General features: G+C 41.3%; 1 protein-coding gene across 1 annotated transcript in view; it reads left to right on the top strand.

The window, feature by feature from the left end:
- LOC145398740 (protein turtle homolog A-like) overlaps positions 1 to 26,198 on the top strand; it is a 357,131-nt gene that overhangs the window by 160,108 nt on the left and 170,825 nt on the right. Inside the window, exon 5 of the mRNA XM_080271540.1 lies at positions 9,937 to 10,251. Coding sequence (XP_080127666.1) covers positions 9,937 to 10,251 — 315 coding nt within the window. The remainder of the gene's footprint in view (positions 1 to 9,936; positions 10,252 to 26,198) is intronic.

Genomic DNA, 26,198 nt, shown 5'->3' with positions numbered 1-26,198 from the left:
AGCAAGCTTCCAACGGAAGTAAAGGTACAAGTTAACAGACATAGGCGAAAGAGTTTACCAAGGTAGAACATCAGCGCAAAAGCACAGTTTTTGAGAATAGCAGGAAAGCCAGTGAAGGTTGAAATATACTGCTTAAAAAAATTAAATATTAGTCATAAGGAAGCCAGAGAGAGGATGAAATGGAGGAACAGCACTGAAATCGTCAAAGGAGAAACTGGAGGAGAAAGTCTGCGTGAGGAGAGTTGCCTTTACAGGAGAATGAACAACCTGAGTCATCACAGTAAAAAACGAGGAAAAAGGAAGGATGAAAAAAGAATTGATAGAAAGGTTTTGGCAGGATGCCACACGGATTAGTAAGAATCTGGGACAGAGAGATCAGAGCATTTAACACAAATGAAATTATCCTTACCAGAACAAAGAAGAGACTGCACAATTTTGGGTAGAAATATATGACAGATGGTATTCAAGGGTGGTTTGGTGCTAGTATCTTTTGTAGGCCTCGTCCTTGTTGCAGACAGCATTAGAACAAGAGTGATTAAACCAAGGCTTTTTCATATTAATTAGAGGGTAAGGGAAAGGAATGTATGCTTTGATGCCTGAGAGAACCTGCACAATGCACAAAGCACACACAGATGGCTGTTGGCCATGGAAACAATATTAATTTCTGAGATAATAAAAGAAGTACGGCCTGAGGGCTTCTCAACTGGCAGCTTCAATATGCCAGATCTACTGCTTCTTGTTAGGATCCACAGGCCTCACTGGAGTGCCAGGAGAGCTTAGGGTGATAAGGTTGTAATTACAGGAGCCTAATGGTGAGAAAGACTTTGCAGAAAAAGCAGAAGGATTAGTTGCAATGTAAAGGTCAAATATGTTGGCATTCTCTCCATGACAGCCAGAGTAGGGGTAGGGTGCTGTGCAAGCTACTCTTGGTCATTAACCCAATGCGTCTGACTTACCCTATATGAGTCAACTCTTCTTGATGCCATCATTTACCCTTACTTGATTGAAACAACTCCTCTGCTCTGTTTCAGCAAATGGAAGCTGGTTATAGTTAGCTAAAAGTTAGAATAGGAACCTGCGAGTTTTACTGATACCATTAACCTTTCATGGGTGTGGTTTCGTTCGTATTTTATTCCAGTTGACAACAGACGGTTATATTCACCTGAGAATAAATATGGTAGCACGATAGCACTGGTATCACTGTCTCATGCTAGCGTTTTCTCTCAAATTCTATTCTAGTTAATGGCACACTATCTTATTCGTTTCAGAGTGAGTCACGAACCTGGGAGTGTTAGTACAGGTACCATTTACCACAGTACTGTCCTGTCTTCTCTTGTAATTATCAGCTGCGATAACGAAGCTGGTACAGTTTTCAGTTTGTGTGTGTGTGTGTGTGTGTGTGTGTGTGTGTGTGTGTGTGTGTGTGTGTGTGTGTGTGTGTGTGTGTTTTATGCGAGGAAGAAGGAACCAAAGGCCGTGGGTCCGCTATTATTTTTCCTTCCAAGAGAAAAACAAAATACAAGAGAGAGCCAAATTCAAGATCCGATCATTTCGAGATGCCTAGACACACTGCGTTTGAGAGACTGGAGACCATAGGAAGCAGGAAATACAGACAGAGGGAGACAGTTCCAGAGTTGACCTGTTGCATAAATGAAGGACTGGGAGTAATGGCTAACTCTTGCATCAGAGAGTTGGACAGAAAAGATGAGAGCTTGCTACTAGACGGGTGCTGTGCACCCGTCGTAGACCAGGAGGAATGCATGCAGACAGTTCAGAGGAGCAGCGACCATTGAAGTAGCGACAGAAAAGAGATAAAGATGCAACAGTGCTGTGAAGAGACTGAGGTTGATGGGAGTCAGTAAGAGGAGGAGAGTTACTGAGACGAAAAGCCTTTGACTCCACCCTATTGAGAAGAGCTGTATGTGGTGAGCCTCCCTACACATGAGAGTTGTACTCCACACAGGGACGGATAAAACCCCTGTATAGAGTCAACAATTGTGCAGAGGTAAAGAAGAAAAGGAGTCGGCTTAGCACACCTAGTCTCTTGGAAGCAGATTTTACAAGAGTTGTAATATGATCTTTCCAAGATAAGTCCCAAGTTAATGAAACCCCGAGCATGTTCAAGGATGATGCAGGATTAAGCTGAATATTATTAAAATTTAGTGGGTATACCTGGGGAAGATTTTGTTGGGTTGATAGGTGCTAAAACTGTCTTTGATGCATTAAAAAAAAAAAAAAAAGATCATTTTTACACCAGTCAGAGATACGAGCCAAGTCAGACATTAGGTGTGCCATAGCCTCATCCCTTGTTTGTTGAAGTAACTGCTGAGATGGATGTTGCGGGAACTGAATGGAAAGGTGAAGGGTGGAATCATCAGCGTATGAGTGGATAGGGTTAGATGTACAGCTTAGAAGGTCATTGATGAATAAAAGGAAGAGAGTTGGTGATAGGACAGAGCCCTGACGAACACCACTGTTGATAGATCGAGGAGAAGAACAATGACCGTCTACAACAGCGGCTATAGAATGACCAGAAAGGAAGCTAGTGATGAAGGCACAAATAGAAGGATAGAAACCGTAAGAGGGCAGTTTCGAAATTAAAGACTTATGCCAGACTCGATCGAAAGCCTTTGAGATGTCAAGTGCAATGGCAAAGCTTTCACCAAAGTCCCGAATGGAGGATGACCAGGAGTCTGAAAGGTAGGTGCGAAGATCGCCAGTGGAGCGTCCCTGACGGAACACATACTGACAATCAGAAAGAAGGTTGTGATAGGAAAGATGCTTTAAAATTTTTCTATTAAGAACTGACTCGAAAACTTTTGACATACAGAATGTTAAAGCAACTGGACGATAGTTAGAGGGTTGGGAATGGTCACCCTTCTTTGGGACTGGCTGAATGAGAGCAAACTTCCAGCAAGAAGGAAAGGTACAAGTTGATAGACAAAGGCGAAAGAGTTTGCCTAGGCAGGGTGTAAGCATAGAAGCACAGTTCTTGAGAGCAACAGGAGGGACTCGATCAGGCCCATATGCCTTATTAGTACTGAGGCCTGTGATGGCAGAAAATACATCAGCTGAAGAACTTTTAATGTCAGCCATGAGGAAGTCAGAGGGGGGAAGTGATGGAGGAACAGCACCGGAATCATCTAAGGTGGAATTGGAGGAGAAAGTCAGAGCTTTATCAGTAGAAGAAATAGCTACAGAGCCATCAGGGTAGAAAAGAGGATGGAAGGATAATGAGGTAAAGTTGTTAGAAAGATTTTTGGCAAGGTGCCAGAAGGAGTGGGAAGAATTCGACTTGGAGAATTGAGAGCATTTAGTATGGATGAAATTATTTTTTGAGGAACGAAGAACAGACTTAGCATGATTCCGGGCAGAAATGTGTAAAAGATGTGACTCAGGGGTGGGTTAGCTCCGGTACCTTTTATAGGCCCTCTCCTTGTTGTGGACAGCATTAGAACAAGCATGATTAAACCAAGGCTTTCTTGCATTAGTCAAAGGAAATGAGAAAGGAATTTACAGTAAGCCCCCTCGTTTGGCGAATTTCAACTTGGCGAAACTCACTTTTGGCGGTAGGGTGGCCACGGACCACCGAATGCGCGCTTGGCGATTTGAATTCAAACTTGGCGGTCCCCTGGCGGCCGCACGTTGAACAATATCAAGAAAAATTGAAAATGTCAAAGCAGGCAAAAATAACAAAGTTTTTCTTAGAGAATCTGGACAGACAACGCAATATCCAAGACGTCATTGCCACCATTCCCGTAGACAATGATAACTGTGAAATCATTGATAACCCCCCCCACTCGATGTGCCACTAGAACAGCCCCAAAAGCAGCCACAAGAACAGCCACAAGAACAGCCGCAACCTCCCCAGCCATCCCAACCTCCCCAGCCACCCCAACCTCCCCAACCTCCCCAGCCAAGCTTCGCTGCCCTCTTTAAGCTGGATGCTGACTTTTCTGGCTTCGATGAAGTGGATGATCAAGCGAGACAAATGGTTGCTAAGGGGGTTATGGGGGAGGAGGGGGAGAGTGATGAGGAAAGTGGTGGTAGCAACTAAGCTGCCCCCACTGCCACTCCGACGTCCCCAGCCAAGCAAGCCTATCTTCACTCTATTTACGGTTAGTTACAACCTTTATATCATGTCTTATTAGCTTTATTTATTGTTTATTGGTCTGTTTTCTACATGTGTATTAATATGTGAAGGCAAAAGATTTTATTTCAGCTCGAAAGATGGTGTTTTAGGGGTCAAAAGGGGGACTTTGGCAATGACCAAAGACTGATTGAGGCACTTTATAGGCAATTTATATGGTAAAAAGAACTCGCGTTTGGTTGAAATTCGAATTTGGCGGTAGTTTCACCAGACTAATTGGATCGCCAAACGCGGGGGCTTACTGTATGCGTCCATGCCTGAGAGAATAACCTCCGTAATGTGCAAGGGACACTCAGATGCCTCCCGACCATGGAAGCAATAATCATTCCATGGAAAATCAAAGAAGTACTGCCTGAGGGCCTCCCAATCTGCAGCTCCAAAGTGCCACAGACGAAGTTTCTTTGGAGGGTCCACAGGCTGAACTGGAGTGATGGAACAGGTTAAGGTGATAAGGTTGTGATCGGAGGAGCCCAACGTAGAGAAAAGATTAACAGTGTAAGCAGAAGGATTAGTTGTAAGGAAGAGATCAAGTATGTTGGAGCTCTCTCTAAGGTGGTCAGGGATACGGGTAGGGTGCTGTACAAGTTGCCCAGATAGTCAAAGAATTTTTGATAGTCAGTTGAATTAGGGGATAAGTAAACAGTGCAGATATATTTAGTCAGAGAATGACAGGAAAGCCAAAGCCAGAGTGTAGAGAATTCAGAAGAATCGAGTTCAGGAACACAAGAGCAAGATAAGTCGTTCTGTCCGTATACACAACAGCCACCTTTGGCTTTGAAATGAGTATAGAGGAAGTAGGAGGATACAGAAAAGGGTTTGCTGTCAGTTGCCGCAGACAGCTGAGTCTCAGTTAGAAATAGAGTGTGAGGTTTAGAGAAGGAGAGGTGGTGCTCAACAGAACGAAAGTTCGAGTAAAGGCCGCGAATGTTGCAGAAATGAATATAATCAGACAGTGGTTCCAGGCAGCTCGAGTCGTCACCGGGAGAGGGGCGGAAGGTAGTTGCATTTATGGTTTCCCCCTCTGGGGACTCCGAGGCTATGTGTTGCGCTGCCATGTTTTTTTTTTTTTTAGGAAGAGGAAGTGTGGTGTGTACTGTGCATGTAGTTTGGTGTTGATAGTTAGAGAAACTTGTATTAGAGAGCATGCTGGCCTACTCTCTGTGTTACTGGGACACTGAAAAAGTTCAGCAAAGGGGGATGGTCAGGACCTAGTCCCGAGGGCTGATGAAACGGGAGCTCCAGCTTTCCCTGTCATCAGCTTTTCATCCTCCTTGGGGGTACTGCCCTGCTCGACTGGTGCTACAGTCTACTCCTCGAATAGTGTGTGTGTGTTAACACGATAACTTCTCAACTGCTCAAGATATAACAAAATTTCACGGGTGTGTAGTGGGGAAAATTAGCGATCACGAGTTTGAAATTGGTGTAAGTAGGTCAAGGTCTTTCTGTCTGTTACCATGGTAACTTTGCAACCACTCAAGATATCATCACAAAATTTAACAGATGTGTAGTATTGTATGGACGAAAATCTACGAGTACTGATTTCAGTTTGTCTGTCTCTGTGTGTGTGTGTGTTAGCATGATAACTTCGCAATTGCTCAAGATATCCCAAAATTTTACAGGTGTGTTGTAAGGAAGAAAATCTTCATCGAGTTCGAAACTGGTTAATGTAGGTCACAGTCTGTGTGTCTGTTACCACGATAACTTCGCAACCGCTCAAGATATCATCACAAAATTTTACAGGTGTGTAGTAGGGATGATAATCTCCTGTGAGTTCGAAATTGGTGAAAGCAGGTCAACGTCAGTGTCATATTCCAAGCCACTCTACATATGTATCAGCTCACGGCTGGTGTGATTCCCCCCTTGGGGGGGGGGGGCTCTACTTAATTCTAGTCAGTAAGAGATAACAGAGATCGAAATCGAATCACGGGCTCGAAAGTGAATTTACTACATCCCCTTGTTTTCCTCCTAGTTTCCTGGTGTTTTTCTCCTCTTCACATGTACAGAATTTGTGTTTACGACACTTGTTTGTCATTTTCTTCTTTTACCATTTTTAATTATTCCTTTCACATTAACTCAAGTTTTCTTTAATATTGCGGCTTGGTTATCCTCTCTGTTGTACGTTCTTGTAATTTCTCCTTCCGTTTTGATTTTCTGTCCTACATTAGTCCCTTCCCGTCTCCATATTAATCTCGCTTCGTCATTTTCTCTAAACTTTTCGTTTTTCAGAACGTCTCCATTTTTTTTTTACACCTTCCTCTTTCTTCCTTCTAATGAAGTAGTGATTTAAATTTTTATTGTGTGTTCCATTTTCTCCGTAGGCTACATTTTGATTTTCTGCTCTTCACTATTTCTCTATTCCTTCATACAGTGAAACTATCACCATAACAATTGTCACCATCAGTAATTATATTATCATTCTAACCCTTAGTTCCACATAAAAAATACAGGTGAAAAAAGATACTGAAACAAAGAATGCATAATAGTGCGGAAACTACTGGACGCAATCCCAATGCAGTCAACCACGCGCTGATGTTATAACTTCAGAGAATAATACTCACCTTTTAGTACAATATTTTGAAAAGCATGATGGGACCAGGACATCTCAGTAGTTGGTTTCCAGTGGCATTGCTCAGTGTCTCGTTATTTATCATATGGAAGTGGATCGATATCTACGTCTGCAATTGAGCACATCATTCAGACGTCGGATTTCTAGTTCCAAAGTTTGATCATAATCATTCACACATTTTTTTTCAGAACATTTTCATATACCTTTCTGTGTTATTCATTATGCATTTTAACCCAGTAATAAATGATGTTTTCCATCCCCTTTTTGCTGTCAAGATTATATATCTCATGTTAAGAAACTCTTGGATGAGGAGAGGGTAAATAAAGCCTCAAATAACTCTGATATTACAGTACTTGGAGTTCATTCATTACTAATAAAAATCGCGTGAAAATAGCAAGAAAAAATAACACATTTAACAGTCTCTAGCTCCTGTGACTGTCAGCTAACTAAATTCATCTGGCGTTGATTAAAACAGATTGCCAGAGCTGTCCCTACTATGAGAGGGTTAATGGTCACAGTATTGACACTCAGGTTCCTATGACCCACTCTCATCTGGATAATATTGTCTGGATAAGCTGGAATGAAATGTGAATGAGGACGTGACCAGAAGACGGTTAGTATGCATCTCCATTACCTCTTCCAATGACGAAATTCATTTCCAATTTTAATTCTGTTTTACTCTGTTTTTCAGCTCTACTCTTTAGACTTACTTTTTGCTCTACTTTTCAACTGCATCTCTAACTATTTCAAAACTCTGCTTTAACCCTAAAAATTGACTTTGTATTAACTCTAAAATTAACTTTACTTTGTAATTCTGTATCTTAACTCCAAACTTTAAAATTAGTGAAAAGATTAGTAAGAGAGCATAAGAAGAGAGTGGATGAGGAATTTGAGTGTAAAGTGGAGGGCATGTAAGAAAATGTTCTGGAAAGAGGTAAAGAGAGTTAGACAGGGTGACAAAGAAATTAGCTGAGGAGTGAAAGATAAAAATGGTAGATTACTGGTGGAGAAGGGAGAAAAAGTGAGCAGATGGAGAGAACACTGTAATGAATTGCTGAACATAGAGAATGAAAGTAATGCGGGTATAAATGGCTGGGGAATGGCTGGGAGAAGAAGAGATGTGAGAAGAGAGGAAGAAATCAGTAGGATGGAAGTTGTGGAAACAATCTATCTATCTATCTATATACCTAGGCTGCTTCCCCCAAGGAAAGGGAGGTAGCCGAGACAGGACGACTCACTCTCCATTTACTCATCCATTCAAACACATTTATTCGCATCTTAGCCCCAAAGGGGAGAACGGACAGATCCTCACCGCATCACGCCGCACAAGGGTCAACTGCGCAATGCAATCAGTGACATCCACAGCAGGGCCCGACAGCAGAACTGGAAACAATGAAGAAAGTTAAAATGGGGAAAGCCCCAGGAATTGATGGAGTCTGTGGTGAAATGCTGAAGCATGGGGGAGAGATAGTAATAGAATGGATGTGGAAGATGTGCAGATTGGCCTGGGAGAAAGGTAGAGTCCCGGAGGATTGGAAGTCAGGTATAATTGTTCCCCTGTACAAAGGAAAAGGGGATAAAGAAGTGTGTGACAATCATAGGGGCATTTGTCTTCTTAGTGTAAGAGGAAAAGTATATGGTAGGATACTTATTGACAGAGTTAGGGAAATAACAGAAGAATTAGTTGGAGAAGAACAGGGAGGATATAGGAAGGGAAGATCTTTAGTGGAAAAGTTTCTAGAAAAGGAAAAGCAGTTGTATGCAGCCTTCATGGATTTTGAGAAAGCATATGACAGGGTGGATAGACAAGGATTGTGTAAAGTATTAAGAATATACTCGTATATGGAGTAGATGGGAAGTTGTTGAAGGCCGTGAAGAGTATTTATGAGGATGCTAAGGCTGCAGTGCGTGTGGATGGTGAACTGAGTGAATTTTTCTATTTGATTGTTGGATTGAAATAAGGATGTGTCATGTATCCATGGTTGTTCAATCTGTATATGGATGGGGTTATGAAAGAGATACAAGGTAGGGCAATGGATGTTGGAGTGACCCTAGTGAGAGAAGGCAGTATTTGGAAACTCCCTGTACTGTTGTTTGCAGATGATACTGTGTTGTTAAATGAAGACGAAGGAGAGCTGCAGGGCTTAGTGAATAAGTTTTGGAGAGTGTGTAAGAAATGGAATCTAAAGGTGAATGTCAGGAAAAGTAAAGTGATGGTCTTCGAGAGAAGTGAAGTCAATGAATGTACAGTGAGATTGGATGGGGAGGAAATGGAGAATGTAAGTGTGTTTAAGGACTTCGGTAGTGTGATGAGTAAGGATGGAAGTTTAGAGGGTGAAGTGCTTAACAGGGTGCAACAAGTAAGAAAGATTGCTTGTTCCTTGAAAGCAGTGATAAGAAACAGGGAAGTGAACATAGAAGTGAAAAAGCTACCACATGACAGTATTGTGATACCAACTGTAACGTATGGAAGTGAAGCTTGGACCTTGTTGGAGGGACAGAAGTCAAGAGTGAGAGCAGTGGAAATGATTTATTTGAGAGGAGCCTGTGGAGTCACACGGAGAGACAGGCTGACAAATGGGGAAGTGAAGGAATGTTGTGGTGTGGATGTGGATGTGATAGGAAGCTTTAGGAGAAACACACTGAGGTGGTTTGGCCATGTGGAGAGGATGGAGAGTGAGGGACTGACGAGGAGATCGTATGTTTGTGGGTGGAAGGTGGGAGAGCGAGAGGGAGGTCAAAGATGAGATTGAGGGATGGAGTGGAGATATATATGAGAGAGGAGTGTGTGAGCTGGGAGCAGGACAGTGAAATGGCGGGGAACAGGGCGACATGGAGGCGATTTGTTTGTGGCTTCTTGTTGCGGGATTAAGGCGTCTGGCGATAGATAGAGAGAGAGTTTTTCCGTTGCGTTTGACTCTGCTTTTAACACTATTATATCCCCATTGTTTGTTTGTCTAGGTATATAGATAGATACATACAGTTTATTTGTCATTTTAACCGCATAGCTCAACATGTTGACTCTATTTTTATATTTTCACTCCGTGTTTAACTTTACTTTTTAGTTGTATGATGTAACTACTTCTATTTTGTTGTCTACTTTAACAGACCTCTTTGGTACCTGCAGTAATTCTCCCTGCATCGTATTTCAATATAACGTCTGCTTTATACTCACTCTTTAAGTCTAATTTTAACTCTGCATTTTCATACCTCTCCACAGGACTGCCACGCCCTTCGGTTGTGTGGTTCAAGGACACCCACCTCCTTGATAGCAAGATGGAGTCAGAGGACTCTCTAGGGGGCCCAGGCATAACTCCTTCCGTTTCCACCAACACCGCAAACAACAACACGACCCTAACCACCACCCCTCATCCTCCTACGACCCCCATCCCAATACCCAGACCCGTAGAACCCTATAACACCCTCAGCTTGGGCCCCCTGACGAGGAACGACCTCAAGCTGCTACTGACCTGCGAAGCGTCGAATAATAACCTGACGCTGCCCACGTCCCTGGTCGTGATGGTGGACATGAACCGTGAGTACAAAGTTGGCCATCCCGCCGCCTTCTGCCTGACTCGTAAACTTTACTTTTACTGAGGCATCAAAGCCAGGGAGACGTTTCGAAAACTTTGAGTGGAACGAAACAAATTGTTCTCATACACACACACACACACACACACACACACACACACACACACACACACACACACACACACACACACACACACACACATTATATACATATATATCATCATCATCATTATCATCATCATCCGGGCCTCCTTTCCCACCCTAGGCTCACGTGAGGAGAAGCGATGTCCAGACGCCCAAATTTGCCCCCTGGAATCCTGGCTCTATCAGATACGCCAAGAACATTCACCACGTTCTGTAGCTTCACTTACACCTATCCGATAGAGTCAATCCGGACGCTGCCACATTAAGAAGGGGTGCCGAATCCCTGATCATGCACTTCTCCTTACAACATTCATCCAGCCAGCTCGATCTCTTGTCAGTTCCCTAGCCTCACCGACCTCCAAATCTCTCTTTCTCAAACACTCATCCAACATATCTCTCCACCTTCTTGACCTACCTCACCTCCTCCTTCCTTCAGATTTGCTCAGATATACTTTTTTCACCACACTATTGTTAGCCATTCTCTCCATATGACCATACCATCTCAGTACACTCTCTTCGATTCTGGTGTCCACTGACTTCCTTACTCCACATCTTTCACGAATCACATTATTTCGTACTCTATCCACCTCTGTACTCCACATACATTCCTCAGCAGTCCCATCTCCACTGCTCTTACTCTTGACTTTTCATTTTCATGCCACACCATAGTCTCACACCCATATGTTAAAGTTAGCACTACCACTCTCTCATGTAAGCCTCGTGCAGCTGCAACACTCAAGCCTCTGATTCTTATCAAGGCCTTCATTGTACCAGCTACTTTTCTTCCTTGTGTCACTCTACTTTCCACTTCTTTTGCACATTTTCCTCTCTTTTCTAACACTGTACTCAGGTATTTGAACTCTCTCACCAATTCCAGTCTCTCTCCATTCACTGTAACATCGCACTGGAAGTCACCTTCCCTCTCAATAACCATCATTTTACTCTTTTCTGCATTTACTCTCAAGGCACGACACTCACAGACATCAACAGAACTCTGCACTAGCCTACCAAGTTGTTGTCCAGTATTTGAACATAGTACTGCATCATCAGCGTACAACAAATATGATATTCCATCCATCACAATTCTTTACCAACGCCATCCCCCTCTCCATTATTCGTGTTTTTTCTTCTCTAATCACCCTGTCCATATATATATTGAACAACCATTGGGACATCACACAACCTTGTCGCACACCCACACCGGTCGTGAACCATTCACTTAGATGCCCATTAACCCTAACACTTGCTTTACTACCATCATTAAAGCTCTTGACAGCACCTAGCAGCTTATCATCTACACTGTACATGCGCAAAACTTTCCACAATCCTTCTCTGTCCACTTTGTCGTTTGCTTTTTGCAGATCCAGGAATGCCATAAACACCTTATGGTCCTTCTCACAGGCCTTCTCTACCATCTGTCTCACTGCAAATATTTGATCCACACATCCTTTGCCACTCCTAAAACCACCCTGTTCATCACTTACTAGGACTTCTGATATCTCTCTTACTTTAATTCTTCTATATACCTTCCCTGCCACAGTCAATAAACTTATGCCACGATAATTCTGGCACTCCTTTTGTTCACCTTTATTTTTGAACAGGAGTACAAGCACAGCCCTTTTCCACTCTGCTGGCACAGTTTCACTCACTCATGGCTGCAAACATATCTCCAACAAGTACTTCATTCCATTCTCTCTACTACATGTAATCATCTCTACATACACCTGATCAACCCCAGCTACTTTCCCATTTTTCAGCTGCTTCACAGCACTTCACCTGTGCGAGTGTCACGTCTCCTGGCACTGCATTCCTTCCCTCCACACCCCTAAAACCAATCATGTTTACAGTCGCCCTGATCTCTCTGTTCCTATTATTCAGGCTTCCAAAATTTCCTTTCCATCTGGTCCTTATTTCATCCCCATGGGTTAATAATCTACCACCTACATCCTTCACACCATCGCATTTCTTACCGTTTTCGCATCTATATTTCCGCACCTCTTTCCAGAATAACTTCCTATTTTCAGAGTAGTTTGCGTTCATTTTCTTCCTAGATCATCATTTACCTCCTACATTTTTCTCTTCACTAGTCTCTTTATGTGCTTCTTGCTCTCAATATATTCAGTTCTTATTTCAACTGAACCCCTGTCCTGTAACCACTTTAGCCTCTGCTTCCTCTTTTCTTCCAATGCTCTCTTAACCTCATCATCCCACCGTACCATACCTTTCTTCTTTGTTGTTACCCCTGCCAAACCACACACCGCTTTAGCATTCCTAACTAAGCAATCCCTATATGCATTCCACAGGCTTTCCAGATACATTTCATTGCATTTCAATGATTCTAACTCCTCCTCTACTTTGGTCCTGTAATCATATGCCATTTCTCTGATCGTCAGCTTCTCAACTTTCAGTCATTCTCCCTGACTGCTCCTCTCTCTCCTGATCCATCTCACTCCTCTCATCTTGATCTTGCATACGACAATCAGATGATCTGACAGTTCCACATCGTCCTCTCACGGCCCTTATATCAGCAACCATTCCCAGCATCGACCTCTCTATGAGCACATAATCAATCAGGCTTCTTTCAACACGATCCCAGTTTCCTCTATATCATGTATATTTATGTGCATCTTTGTGTTTGAAATACGAGTTACAAATGCACAACTTCATTTCCTGACACACATCCTTGAGTCGCTTCCCATTATCTTTTTCTCCTGGTAGTCCATTGCAACCCATTATGTTATTCTCACGAACAGTGCCTACTCTTCCATTCATATCACCCATTATGATCACTTTATAGCTTCTGGGTATCTCTCCCACTGTTTCATCCAGCTCATCCCAAAACTTGTCTTTCTTTCTCTCACTCTTGTCCTCACACGGTGCATGTGCTACAATCACAACCACTTTCACCTTCCCAAACTTGACTGTGACATACATACACCTCGAGCTGACACATCTGTAGTCTCTCATTCCACTCTGCCACACCTCATTCATCAGCAACGCAACTCCTTCCTTGCATCTTCCTCGCCCATTCGTGCCCGATCTTACACATTTCACACCCTCCCACTCCTCCACTTCACACCCTTTCATCTTTGTTTCACACAATGCCATCACGGCATATCTCGCACTCTTGAACACATGCACCACTTCCACCCTTTTGCTCTCCTCAATCACACCTCTCACATTCCACATGGTGATGCGAATCTGCCCATTTGGTTGGGGCCCTGGGCAGGTATTGGGCCCTCCGAGGCTCTCTGAAACATTTTATATATATATATATATATATATATATATATATATATATATATATATATATATATATATATATATATCAATCATTTCCTGTGGCACCACACGGGATGCATAGGGTCTCAATGAACTCTCTTCACCAATATTTGTCTCTTGCCATCTCCTTCAGGTCCCACCAACACTCCTCTCCTGCTTCTTTTTTCATTGTCCTCAACCAGGTTTCCCTCGGCCTACCTCTACCTCTTCTTCCTCTAGCAATCCACTCTGGCACATCCTGTATTAAACAACCTTCTTTTCTGTATATGTGCCCCAGCCACTTCCAGCGAGACAGTCTCACATATTCATTAACTGGTTCCACTCTCGTAATATCCCTTACTCTTTCATTTGTAACTCTGTCTTGCCACTTTACCCCAAGAATCCTTCTCAGTATTTTATTCTCAAATCCTAATACTTTCTGATCTGTTGCAATTGTACTGTACCATGACTCATGCCCGTAAATTAAAATGGGTCTAACCATGGACTTGTAAATTTTCACTTTAGTATGTACCGAAAGCATATTATTATTCCAAACAGATTTCAACATTCCAACAGCTCGCCAAGCCTGTCTAATCCTCTCCTCAATTTCATTGTTTAATGATCCATTAGATGATACAATCGTTCCCAGATATTTAAAGTTTTCTACATTCTTCACCACATTATTCTCAATTACACAATCGATTTGGTTCTCCACGTTCATATTAATAATTTCAGTCTTTCCACAATTTATTACCAATCCCACTTTTTCTCCTTCCTCCACCAGACAATCGAGCACCCTCTGCATCTCGTAAATACTTCCGCAAATCAGTACAATATCATCAGCATAGTCCAAATCCATCAGCTTCTTATTTTCTTTCCAGTTAATTCCTGCACCTGTTCTCCTTACAATCTTTTTCATAACATAATCCATAACCAAAACAAACAACAATGGCGAAAGAACTCCTCCTTGAATCACTCCTGACCTAACTTGAAATGGATCACTCAAAGAACCACCCACCATTACCTTACAAAAAGTACCTTCGTGCAGGCTTCTAATAATATTTACAAACTTTTCTGGTATACCATAGAATCTCATAATTTTCAAAATAGCTCCACGTGAAACACTATCAAACGCATTTTCAAAATCCACAAAACACATGTTAAGTGGCATTTTCATCTCATTAGCTTGTTGCATTAGATGCCTTACAATAAAAATCTTATCATTACAACCTCGACCCTTTCTAAATCCCGCTTGTTCTTCTCTTAAAATTTTATCAATTACTGACTCTATTCTGTTCAACAAGATTTTGGAAAAGACTTTTGCAACTACAGGTGTCAAAGTTATCCCCCTCCAATTGCCACACACACTTAAATCTCCCTTTTTTGGTATTTTTATAATCACTCCATTTTTCCACTCTTCTGGAATTCCACCATTATCCCAAGCTACATTAAAAAGTTTCAAAAGTGCATTCATCAACTCGTCATTTTCCACCTTAAGCATTTCAGGGAATCTTCCATCCTCACCTGGAGCCTTAAAATTCTTTAACTTCTTTATAGATTTTGCTACCTCTTCCAAAGTTATATCCCCTGTTTCTATCTGCAAATCTCTCTCGGCTGGCAAAATGTCCTCTTCAGCTGGGATTGGTCTATTTAGAACAAATTCAAAGTGCTCTTTCCATCTTCCTTTTATATCCAAATCTTTAGTCATCAAATTACCATTTCTATCTCGTACAGGTATTTCCTTCCTTCTCTTTTCAGTCCCAGTTAACTCCTTTATGGCCTGATACGCTGCTCTTGTGCTCTGACCGTCATTTTTACTTAATTTAATTTCTGTCTCTGTCGCCTTTTCATCATATAGTCTCCTCTTATCACGTCTAACGAGTCTTTTTACTTCAGAATGTAAACTCAAATACTTTGCTCTAAGTACTTCAACTACCTGGCCATCAACATGTTGTTCTTCACTTCTTAACTTAGCCTCTTTCCTTTTCTGAATTACATTCCATGTTTCAACTGACATCCACTTTTTCCTTCTCGCTTTTCCCTTTTTCTTAATAGTAGCCTTAGCACTCTCATGCAAAACCTCTTTTACCTCTCTCCACATTTGATTAATATCATTGTCTTCAGATTCCATCAAAGTCTGCAGGACTAGAAACTTGTTTCTACATTCGCACCGAAACTTTTCCCTCGTGCTCTCATCACTTTTCAGCTCATCAAAATCATAATTATTACCTCCTGTACAATTACCATTAACGTTTCTCTTAAGTTTTATTTTAATCTTTGACACAACAAGTTGATGATCACTACCTATATCTGCCCCCCTCCTTACGCAAACATCTTGCAAATAACCCCTATGCCTTCTGCTAATTGCAATGTGGTCAATCTGGTTACAATATTTACCACATGGTGAAATCCAAGTAGTCTTATGTATTTTTCTATGCTCAAAGATAGTTCCACCAATTATAAGGTCATTTGCCAAACAAAAGCTTGCAAGTCGCACCCCATTTTCGTTTCTTATACCAACACCCTCCTTACCCATACAATCTTCAAAGCCATCCCTACTACTGCCAACAATCGCATTAAAATCACCAATGCAAACTAACACATGTCTTGCCACTCTATTCACTACATCCTGCAGCTTCTCATAAAAGTCATCCTTCATTTCATAAGCAGCCTCATTTGTCGGAGCGTACCCTACAACCATACTGATATTACCATGGTCAGATTTTAAGCGAGCATAAAGCAAGCGCTCATTAATTGGTTCAAACTCACATAGTGCCTTGCAAGCATCTCTACTCAGCAGTAAGCCTACTCCTTGGTAATGATTTCCATCACTCCTGCCAGAAACCAACATAGTAATACCATCTTCCAAATTCATTTTATCAACTCCAAGCAACCTCGTTTCTGTCAGAGCACAAATATCCATCTTGTATTCCTTGAACACTGAAATAAGTTCTTCCATTTTACCAGCCTGATTGAGAGCTCGAACATTCCAGTTTCCTATTCTTAAGGTTCTTTTTGGATTTATGAACTTATTTTTACACCGTGGGATTCTTAGCACCCCCTGCCCACTTAAGGGCTGCACGGAACTGAGGGCCACTGCTTCGTCACCAGAGTTCATCAAGATTTCTTAAGCAGTAAAATATTTTACCCTGGAGCCAATGCCAGTGACTCGCAGGAACCAGACAGTGGAGAGAGGAAATTAACTAAATGAGAGTAAAATGCACAGGGTTTGGACAGACAAAGTACAAGGGAAAGAAAGAAAGCAAAAAGAGAGCAAAAAGAAAGATATATATATATATATATATATATATATATATATATATATATATATATATATATATATGTGTGTGTGTGTGTGTGTGCGTGTGTGTGTGTGTGTGTGTGTGTGTGTGTGTGTGTGTGTGTGTGTGTGTGTGTGTGTGTGAGAGCAAAGTATCTCAAACAGTTTTGTTCTGATCTGTGCAAAACTGAAGGAGGGGTTTAGGATCACCCAATAGGTTAAAGGCCAAGGTCACATCGCAAGCAATATAAAAAGTTCTTATCCTGTTTAGAGGAAACTTTGTAGAAGGCGTCAACGTAAAGCAAAAGGTAAAAGGGATTCGGTTTCAAGAGCAATCAGTCAAACGTAAAGGCTACAGAGGTCAGAGGTCAAGGGCATTGGGCAATGTCAACTCGAACAATTTTGATCTCAATTGAATCAGACGTGGTTGAAGGGTTAAAGACCAGGGCAGGAAGAAGTGATTCGATTTTCAAAACAATCGGTCGAAGAACCCGGTCATAGGGTGAATTCAAATGTTTGGGCTCTTAGACCAGTTAATGGTCGTGGGTGCCACACTTACTAGGCGGGCCTTCTTGTTTTCATCATCTTTGTAACTGATATCTATTTAGTATGGACAGTTTGCATTGGGAACGTTCCAAACACAAAACACAAATATAAACTGGTAAGGAAGAGGCTCTAAGGAGTCTTTTACACCGACGAGAACACAAACCCAAGTTTCCCAAATTCTGCCAGAATCAGATATCCTCGGACTGAGGGTTTACTGCATCGCAAAGGGAAGAATAAACTAAAGATGTCCTTTGGCTGAAGAGTCTAATTAAGATGACATACTTTTCCTTTATACTCAATACATTCACACAATTTAATTGTCTTGAAATGGTGCCCACGTCGCGAACGGGTTAATGAAAGATGTACTTGCTGCTGTTGTTGATGATGTCGTTGTTGCCACATTCTTAACTAAGCATGAACAAGGTGGACTGAATGTTGAAGTTGCTCTGCTCCTGCACTCTATGGCTTTCCTTTGAGAGAGAGAGAGAGAGAGAGAGAGAGAGAGAGAGAGAGAGAGAGAGAGAGAGAGAGAGAGAGAGAGAGAGAGAGAGAGCTAAGGATCGCTTATATAACCGGGCAGTACGGCTGCACATTTTTATCGGTGCCACTGCGTCAAAGTGTCCCTCTCCAGCATGATGATGTGTTTAACCTCTCCTGTTCAACAAGCGTCCCCTATACTAATTACGCCGCCTGGAGAAGGCAAGGAAAAATTTTAAGTGCCATGAGAGGAAGGCAATTAGCTAATGGTGTCCCCTCCCTTCCTTTCATGGAAGTGTGTAGCGACACGGCTGGGGCCATTGTTTGACTCACGTCATAGTTCTTTTACTGCCAGTACCTCTGTTCCTGGACATCATTACCCTGGCCCTCATTCACTACTTTGAAATTCCTACCCTCATTTACACTTTCGGCTGTGACTGGATTACAGTAAAGAACTTTTATTCTGTCACCCCTACGATTTTTTTTTTGGGGGGTGGGGGGTGGGGAGGGAATAGTTCAACGACGTAACCCAAGGAAGTAATTTGAGTTCAGTTCGGTCAGATAACGGACGAACTTGCGTAGTTGTGTGGAGACTCCTTGAGCTAGAGTTGTTATAGAACAATGATGATCCCCTTGAGTACTAGAGGTTCTACCCAAGTTGAATATTATCGTTTAGATGAAGCAAGAATAAGCCAAAATGCGTCACCGTAATAAAGTTATTAACCTCTTCATGCCCACAGTGGGGGCGGAGGGACATTGGTAGATTGTGACAAAGTGAGAAAATTTTTACCTAGTCGTGGCGTAGTGGATTGCTCTCTGGCTCTCACCTGAGAGTCCCGCGTTCGATTCTCGGCATAATAGAAATATATTGGATAATTTTTCCTCTGTAAAGCACAGGTTTCTCTCTTCATTCTGACTTGCTGTAAGTGCTTGGGATAGATTAAAAACATCTACCTGCCCGAGTGCCAGGGGTTATCTCACCCTTTTCAGACCCACAGTGGGAGCGGAGGGACATTGGTTACAAGATTGTGACAATGTGAGATAAATTTTACCTGGTCGTGGCGTAGTGGACTGCTGCCTGGCTCTCACCTGCAAGTCCCGGGTCTGATTCGCGGCATAATGGTAATATATTGGATGTTAACATCGTGTTTGCAGCCTCCTGATATAAAAATATATAAAGAATATATTGGATTAATGTCACAAACAATACGGCTAAAACGAATAATAATCGAACTTGTTGACATTTGCCTCCCACATCAAGCAACGCATCTCTCTCTCTCTCTCTCTCTCTCTCTCTCTCTCTCAGGGCGATGTTAGAAGCTAGAGGGAATATATCAACTACACGTCGCCCTCCCTCTCTCCTTCCTCTGGTCCTGCCTAATCGCATGCAGTACAGCCGTGTAAAATAAATATTTCTATGTAATTCAGTCGTGTTATTTGGAGGATCTGACAAAAACAGTGGACACTGTTCTAGTCTACAACAACGAATTACATCTTTCGTTTCCCATAACAAGTCTTCACTTCGAGTACTTCCCTCTCTCTCTACCTCACCAGTACACACACACACACACACACACACACACACACACACACACACACACACACACACACACACACACACACACACACACACACACACACACACACACACACACACACCTTGACTTAATTAATATCGTTAATAGCAATTTCCAATTCACTGCATCTTACTTTTCACACAAATTAGGGGGATCATATTATTATCTCCACAATATAACACATTATTGATCCTTTACTCTCTCTCTCTCTCTCTCTCTCTCTGTTTCATCCTCAGTTATTCCTCTCTGCTGATTCCCTTTCATTTATTCCTCCAGGTTATTCCTTCCTCCAAATTCCCCTCCTCTACTCTCCCCCATCATTTTTTTATTAGAAACAAGTTTGTCAGTTACGCCGTTCCTAATCAGTTCTCCTTGATATTCTCCTCATCATGGTTGCCTCTATGGTTTCTCCCTGGAATTCCTTCTCAGAAATTTATATTCTGTGTCATGACTCACCCATTCTTCCAATTTTCAACCGTTAACGAACGTCATTATGCAGTTTGAGGGTGATCATTTTCCGCCCATTAGTTCATTAGTATAGGGCCACAGTGACGTCACATAACAATGCCAACCATGTGCTGGTTCTAAACACACATAGCAGACGATGCCGTTTTCTCATAACAGCAAAGCAAAACGGGTTAATGCACATTAAAACTGGCTCACGGAGTTGTTAGAGGCATTAATATCTAGGAAGAAGCTTTAAGTGAGTTTCTTTCGCTTCCAAGGGGACGAAAAGGAAACGAAACGTGAGAAGAGGCCATAGGTGTAGTTGTCACTTTAGTTTCAACAAAGAAAACAGACCCACCATGTCAGAGAAACCCTGACAAAATTTTCGCTGTTAATGAAAATAAGAAAACAAAAGACATAAGAAAACTTGTACAGGATGAGAAAAATGCACAATCTAGGGAGCCTAAATACCAGGTCTTAGCAATGTCCAACTTATCAACTCCTGCTTGCATCAGAAAATTATATGCTTCAGGCAGTTGCAGAATGTAGTGAATTATATACTAGCTCAACTCAAATGTTGTGTAGACTTCCTGATAAACCTGCCTGCATGAAATTTTAACACCTTTTCAAGTAAAGTACTAATGATAAACTTGACTTACTTAATCAGTCATCTGGTGTAGAATACCTCTAGATCTAACCTAACCAAATGAAATCTTGACCCGAATATTTTAGACTACCCTTGGACCTGATCAACCCAAACTAAATTTCGAAAGATTGCCATGCACTAAGCCTAACTCAACAAAACCAAATTTTGATCTAATTATCATGGACTGGTTCCTAAACCTAATCTAATCGAGCCATAATTTTACATGAATATACTGTTTTTTTTTTTTTTTTTTTTTTTTTCCAGCTGATGATCCACTTTCGTGAATGTTGCACCTGCACACTCCTGACGCGTGATTGGTTGGTTTCAATTTCATACCTGAAGTATCATATTTACAAAAAACAATTGTACCTTTTATTCCAGTTCTCATAAATGCTGTTTTGCATTGTCACTGTACAATACAAACAGACATGAAACGAGTGTGTATCTGTGCATCACCCAAATGGACAGTGAATATGAGGAAGTTGAATTTGAATTGAAATATTTATTGTTGTAAAACGTACAGAGTTGTTGCATCTCTAATAAATAAATACATATACTTAGAGATATAGTCTATATCTATCTATCTATCTATAGCCCGACGCCCTAATCCCACAAAGGGTGGCCGCAGACAAAACGCCTCCAAGTCACTCTGTCACCCACCATTTGACTCAACTCCCCCCAACTCACCCCCCCCTCCCTCAAATACCTCTCAACTCCATCCCTCCACCTCATCCTCGGTCTACCTCTCCCTCTCCCTCCCTCCACCTCACCTACATACACCCTCTTAGTCAGTCTTTCATTCTCCATTCTCTCCACATGTCCAAACCACCTCAGTGTATTTCTCCTAATCTTTTCAACCACATCCACATCTACCCCACAACGTTCCTTCACTTCTTCATTCGTCAACCTGTCTCTCCATGTCACTCCACATGCTCCTCTCAAGTAACTCATTTCCACTGCTCTCACTCTTGACTTGTTCCCCTCTTGCAAGGTCCACGCCTCGCTTCCATACGTCAGGGTAGGGATCACAATACCATGTCTATATACTTGCGGATAATATGGGCGAAGGTATCGAAGCAATGGAGTAGGTGTGATCCATAATAAAGTCTGACATCTTGCGAGACGAGACTTGTTTTTCCCGCCTGCTCCTCTCTCTTCTCTAGAGCCTGTTCCATTCGCCTTCCCACTTCCACCACTTTACCACTGACAAAACCGCTAATTTACTTAGAATGGTACTATTGTCTAATGTAACAAGTGCCTAAGTATTACGATACCTTTTATTTGCACTTACCCAGCCAAATGCGTTTATTAAAAAAAAAAAAAAAAATATTGGGAGATGCAACAACTCTGTACCATTTACAACAATAAGTATTTCAATTCAAATTCAACTTCCTCAGATTCATTGTCCGTTTGGGTGATGCACAGATACATACTCTTTTAATGTCAATTTGTGTTGTACAGTGACAATGCAAAACAGCATTTATGAGGATTGGAATATAAGGTACAATTGTTTTTTGTAAATATGATACTTCAGGTATGAAATTGAAACCAACCAATCACGTGGCAGGAGTGCGCAGGTGCCACATTCACGAAAGTGGATCATCGGCTGGAAAAAAAAAATCTAGTATAACAGGTTCTTACTCAACCTAATCTAACCAAACCACATTTTCACCTGACTAACATAGACTGCCACAAGACCTAACATAGACCTACCCAAATTTTGACCTAACCTTAACAAAGCTTATCCTCTTACTGAAACCACTGGGATGTATGCAGCCTAAAATAACAGCAAATGACCCTTAAATGTATTGCTGAGCACGGTGTATACTGTAATGTGAATCAGTAATAATACGTACTGTAACAAAAAAAAAACAAAAAAAAAAAACAGAAAAGCTGAAAGGATAATTGGTATCGCGGTGTTTCCCAGACTGGCAGAGTAATTGCTGAACTCTGATTTAACAAAAATGTTTTCTTCTATGGTGTTTAGGCGATAAAAGAACAAAAATACAGTACTTGCCATCAGGTGATGCAACATGTTCGCTGACTTTTCGATTTCAAAGTCTGGAGAAAAACACCCGATAGTAGGCTGTATAATGATGGTTAGTTTCTACCAGCAAAGAAAAATTAAAGATATCTAGAGAGCAAAAGGGGAAAAGAAGTTCAAAAAATGTTTGCAGCCAAACCTAACACAAGAGCTCCAGACACCGTAGTTTTGGAGAATTATTCTTTGATGTTATCTTTAACTTTACACAGCACTTGATTAAGAGCAGGGTAAACATGATCACACTTAAAGTGGCTTTTACCTCCCATCATTACATCTCTTCTTCAAAGAAGAAGAAATTAAGAGAGGACATTGTAAAAGCTATCATGACGGATGTTTGTTTAGAACCAGCAGACCGTTGTCATGGCAACATGAAGTTATCACATCGGCTCTCCATTGTAGCTCAGTAATTCTTCAGAACTGGACACATCCTGGTATATTGTAGCTTTTCTTACGCAAAATTAGCCCAAGAATAAATTCCCAAATTTTTGCATAATTTTCTTGGGACAAGTTTTATGCCCCACGAGTTTCATATATTTCCTTTTTCTTTTTAATTTCTTGTTACTTCTCCCCATTTTTCTCATCCACCACTATCGCCGTACCCGTCAAACTTACACACTCAATGACCTTAAATCGGGGACATTGGACTAGACATGTCATGATTCCATCACCCATGGAATCGCATACGATTACGATTACCGGTAATTATGAAGGCTGTGATTTCGAATATGGTAGGATTCCACCCACAAAGCGTTGGAATCAATTACAGTTACGATTCTAGGTTTTCTTTTTATCGATTGCGATTACAAACTACAGTAGAAGAGGAAGACAAAACAATTCTCTTACTGAGTAGAGGTTTCGTTGCCTGAAGTGTGGCTATGGATTTTGGGCATAATAAGTAGTGAACGTTAGTAGTTGCATTATTAGATGTAGTAGTAGTTGTTGTTGTTGTAGTAGTAGTAGTATACCCTGGTCAGTGTAATAGCAGTAGTAGTAGTAGTAGTAATTGCAGTAGTAGTAACAGTAGAATAATCACAGTCTGTCTGGCTGAGCATATCCAACAACCGTCGGCAAGCAACTGCCCTGCAGGGCCGTCTCATACAGAGAACCAATGGTAAAGTTTGGTTCCTGGGTGGACGTCGCATTTGCGCGTATTCATCCTGTTAACAGGGGTGCCGAAGGAGGCTTCACATCACCACATTGTTTGGTTACATGGTTTCCAGTTAGCGATGTAAATGGTTTCCTAGGTTAGCGAGCGAGAACACCAAATTTAGTCACAGTTTGGACCCCCGACATATGTACCCGAGCGAAAGATTTATCGCATCAGCAAGAAATGGGGGCAGGGGTCGGTAGGAAAACTCTGCAGTACAGTAGCGAGCTTTTTTGGATCTCAGTCAATTTTGAAGTTACAAGAAAGTCACCAGTATGGAAATCGCATGAAAATCCTCAATTATTTTCATTTCATAGACAATCCGTAATTCCCAATAGTTTTTTCGTAAATCGAGGAAACGATTTTTTATAAGGCAGATTAGCGTAACGGCCAGCTCTGGAAGAAGTAACGGTCTAAGGTTGCATAAGTAGCGCAGCAGTATTTTCCGACGATTGCTGAGAGCAACCAGGTTTTGCTTTTTCAAAGCGAACAATACATTCTGTTTGGCTCTAGACCTAAAATTAATACAAGAAGAGTATTGGTTTTAGGAAATGTGAGGGAATATTTTTGGTGTAATCAGATAAGTTCTTTTTGGTATTTTCAGGTCAGGAAGTCAGAGGAAGATGAGTCACATGAGACAATATTCAGCACTGCCTGACTTGCTCGTTCGCTCGCTCGAACACGCTCCACACTTTCAGTGTGGACGCCTATTACTTGTTTAGGTTCGTCACTCAATGTAGTCACCTTAATGCAGCACCAAACCGAGTGAGTGGATGACTGACGCCCTCATCTACCACTAAGTAAAAGCTGGAACAAGTTATTAATGTATGAACACAACAAATGGCATGGAAATGTGTAGCCTTATTCATCAGCCACTTTCACTTTTGGAGGTCCCTTCATGCAAGACCCAGTTAGCCACTTTTTCTGTTCCATAATATATCGGCAGGTCGTCCAGTTATTTCAATTAATCCGCGAATCTTTGGCAACCGAAAATATAGCTAACTTCCTTCAGTATCTCCAAAAGAATCCCCAAACCGCAAAGTTACAACACTCAGTGCAACAGTGTTAGAAACTCAATGTAGGTATTTTCAAACGTAGTCTCGTTGGTAAGCTGTCGGGTCCAGCAATGTAACTGTACATGATCATCACATTCCCAGCTCTCCCCTCGTCGGCTAACGTTTGACCAGCTTCACACTTGGATTACACACATAAATTGGGAACTTTTTATTAATCTTTATAGTTATGTCACACTCACTCAGTATAGGCCTAGTTCATATTTCATCTCCTCCCAAATTTACTACTTTCTACGGAGAGCTTAAACTTGGAACTTCACAACTGGTAAGTATAATCATGAAAGACTAATTATTACAATTATTTTTGCAGTGGAATCGATTACTATTATGGATACTTTTGCTTTAGAAAAATAAAATAAATTATGAATACGATTCCTCTAAAAACATGGAATCGATCCAAATATTTACGATTCTAGATTAATATAACATTCTCTCTCTCTCTTTCTCAACTTCAGCTCCGGAACCTTGCGTCTTAAATTTTGGTTATTCTCGATATTCGTATGCATATTGAATTCACGACGCATGTAATCAGAGTTAGGCTATGGACTCTAGCTGTCTGTCTAATTGTGTAATATCCATCTATCTCTATCTCTTTGTTTATCAGCTTACCTGTCTGTGTCACATAATTTATGTCTGTTCTTTTATGTATCATCTATATACCAGTTAAACAGCTCTGTAAATCTGTTTATGTCCATCTCTGTATCTATCTATCTATCTGCCTGTCTATCTATCTAGCTAGCTAGCTATTTTTCTGTCTGTCTGCCTATCTATCTATCTATCTATCTATCTATTTAGCTCTATCTCAGGGGTTCTCAAACTGTGGTCGGTATTGTACCCACTGAGATGTTCAGCCGCGTACCCCCCTGGGGTGCGTGGCAAAGAACATAATACAAATGTATGACACAAAGGGCAGCAGACAGAACAATGTACTCTCACCTGAAGAAGTAAAGGTTAGAGAAAATAAAATTGCAAAGAAAACCGTTGTTGATTCAAAAGTGACCTGGTACATTAAACAAAAAGTGTCAACAAAACTACTTTTAATAAATCATTTCCTCAGTATAGGAAAGTAATCATACTTAGAATAACAAGGATGCTATTTCAGATTAAAACTGCAAATTTTGGTCATAGAACAAAATATTTACACTTGCTTAAGCATTTAGCTCCTGCCAAATTTAGTGTGATGGATGTGCCTGGTTATTCAAGGCCAGGGCTTCAGTTCTGGGTGCTGTTCTGAAAAAGCCATCCTGTCATCCTGGATAAAAGGACCTACTCGAAATGTCATCTTACTGATGCACAAAACAGTATTATA

Source organism: Coenobita brevimanus, chromosome 5, assembly GCF_032717465.1.
Source record: "Coenobita brevimanus isolate Jiangsu-jjx chromosome 5, ASM3271746v2, whole genome shotgun sequence".
NCBI lineage: Eukaryota > Metazoa > Arthropoda > Malacostraca > Decapoda > Coenobitidae > Coenobita > Coenobita brevimanus.
The sequence above is the reverse complement of the archived record's forward strand: the minus strand, read 5'-3'. Positions and strand labels throughout refer to the sequence as shown.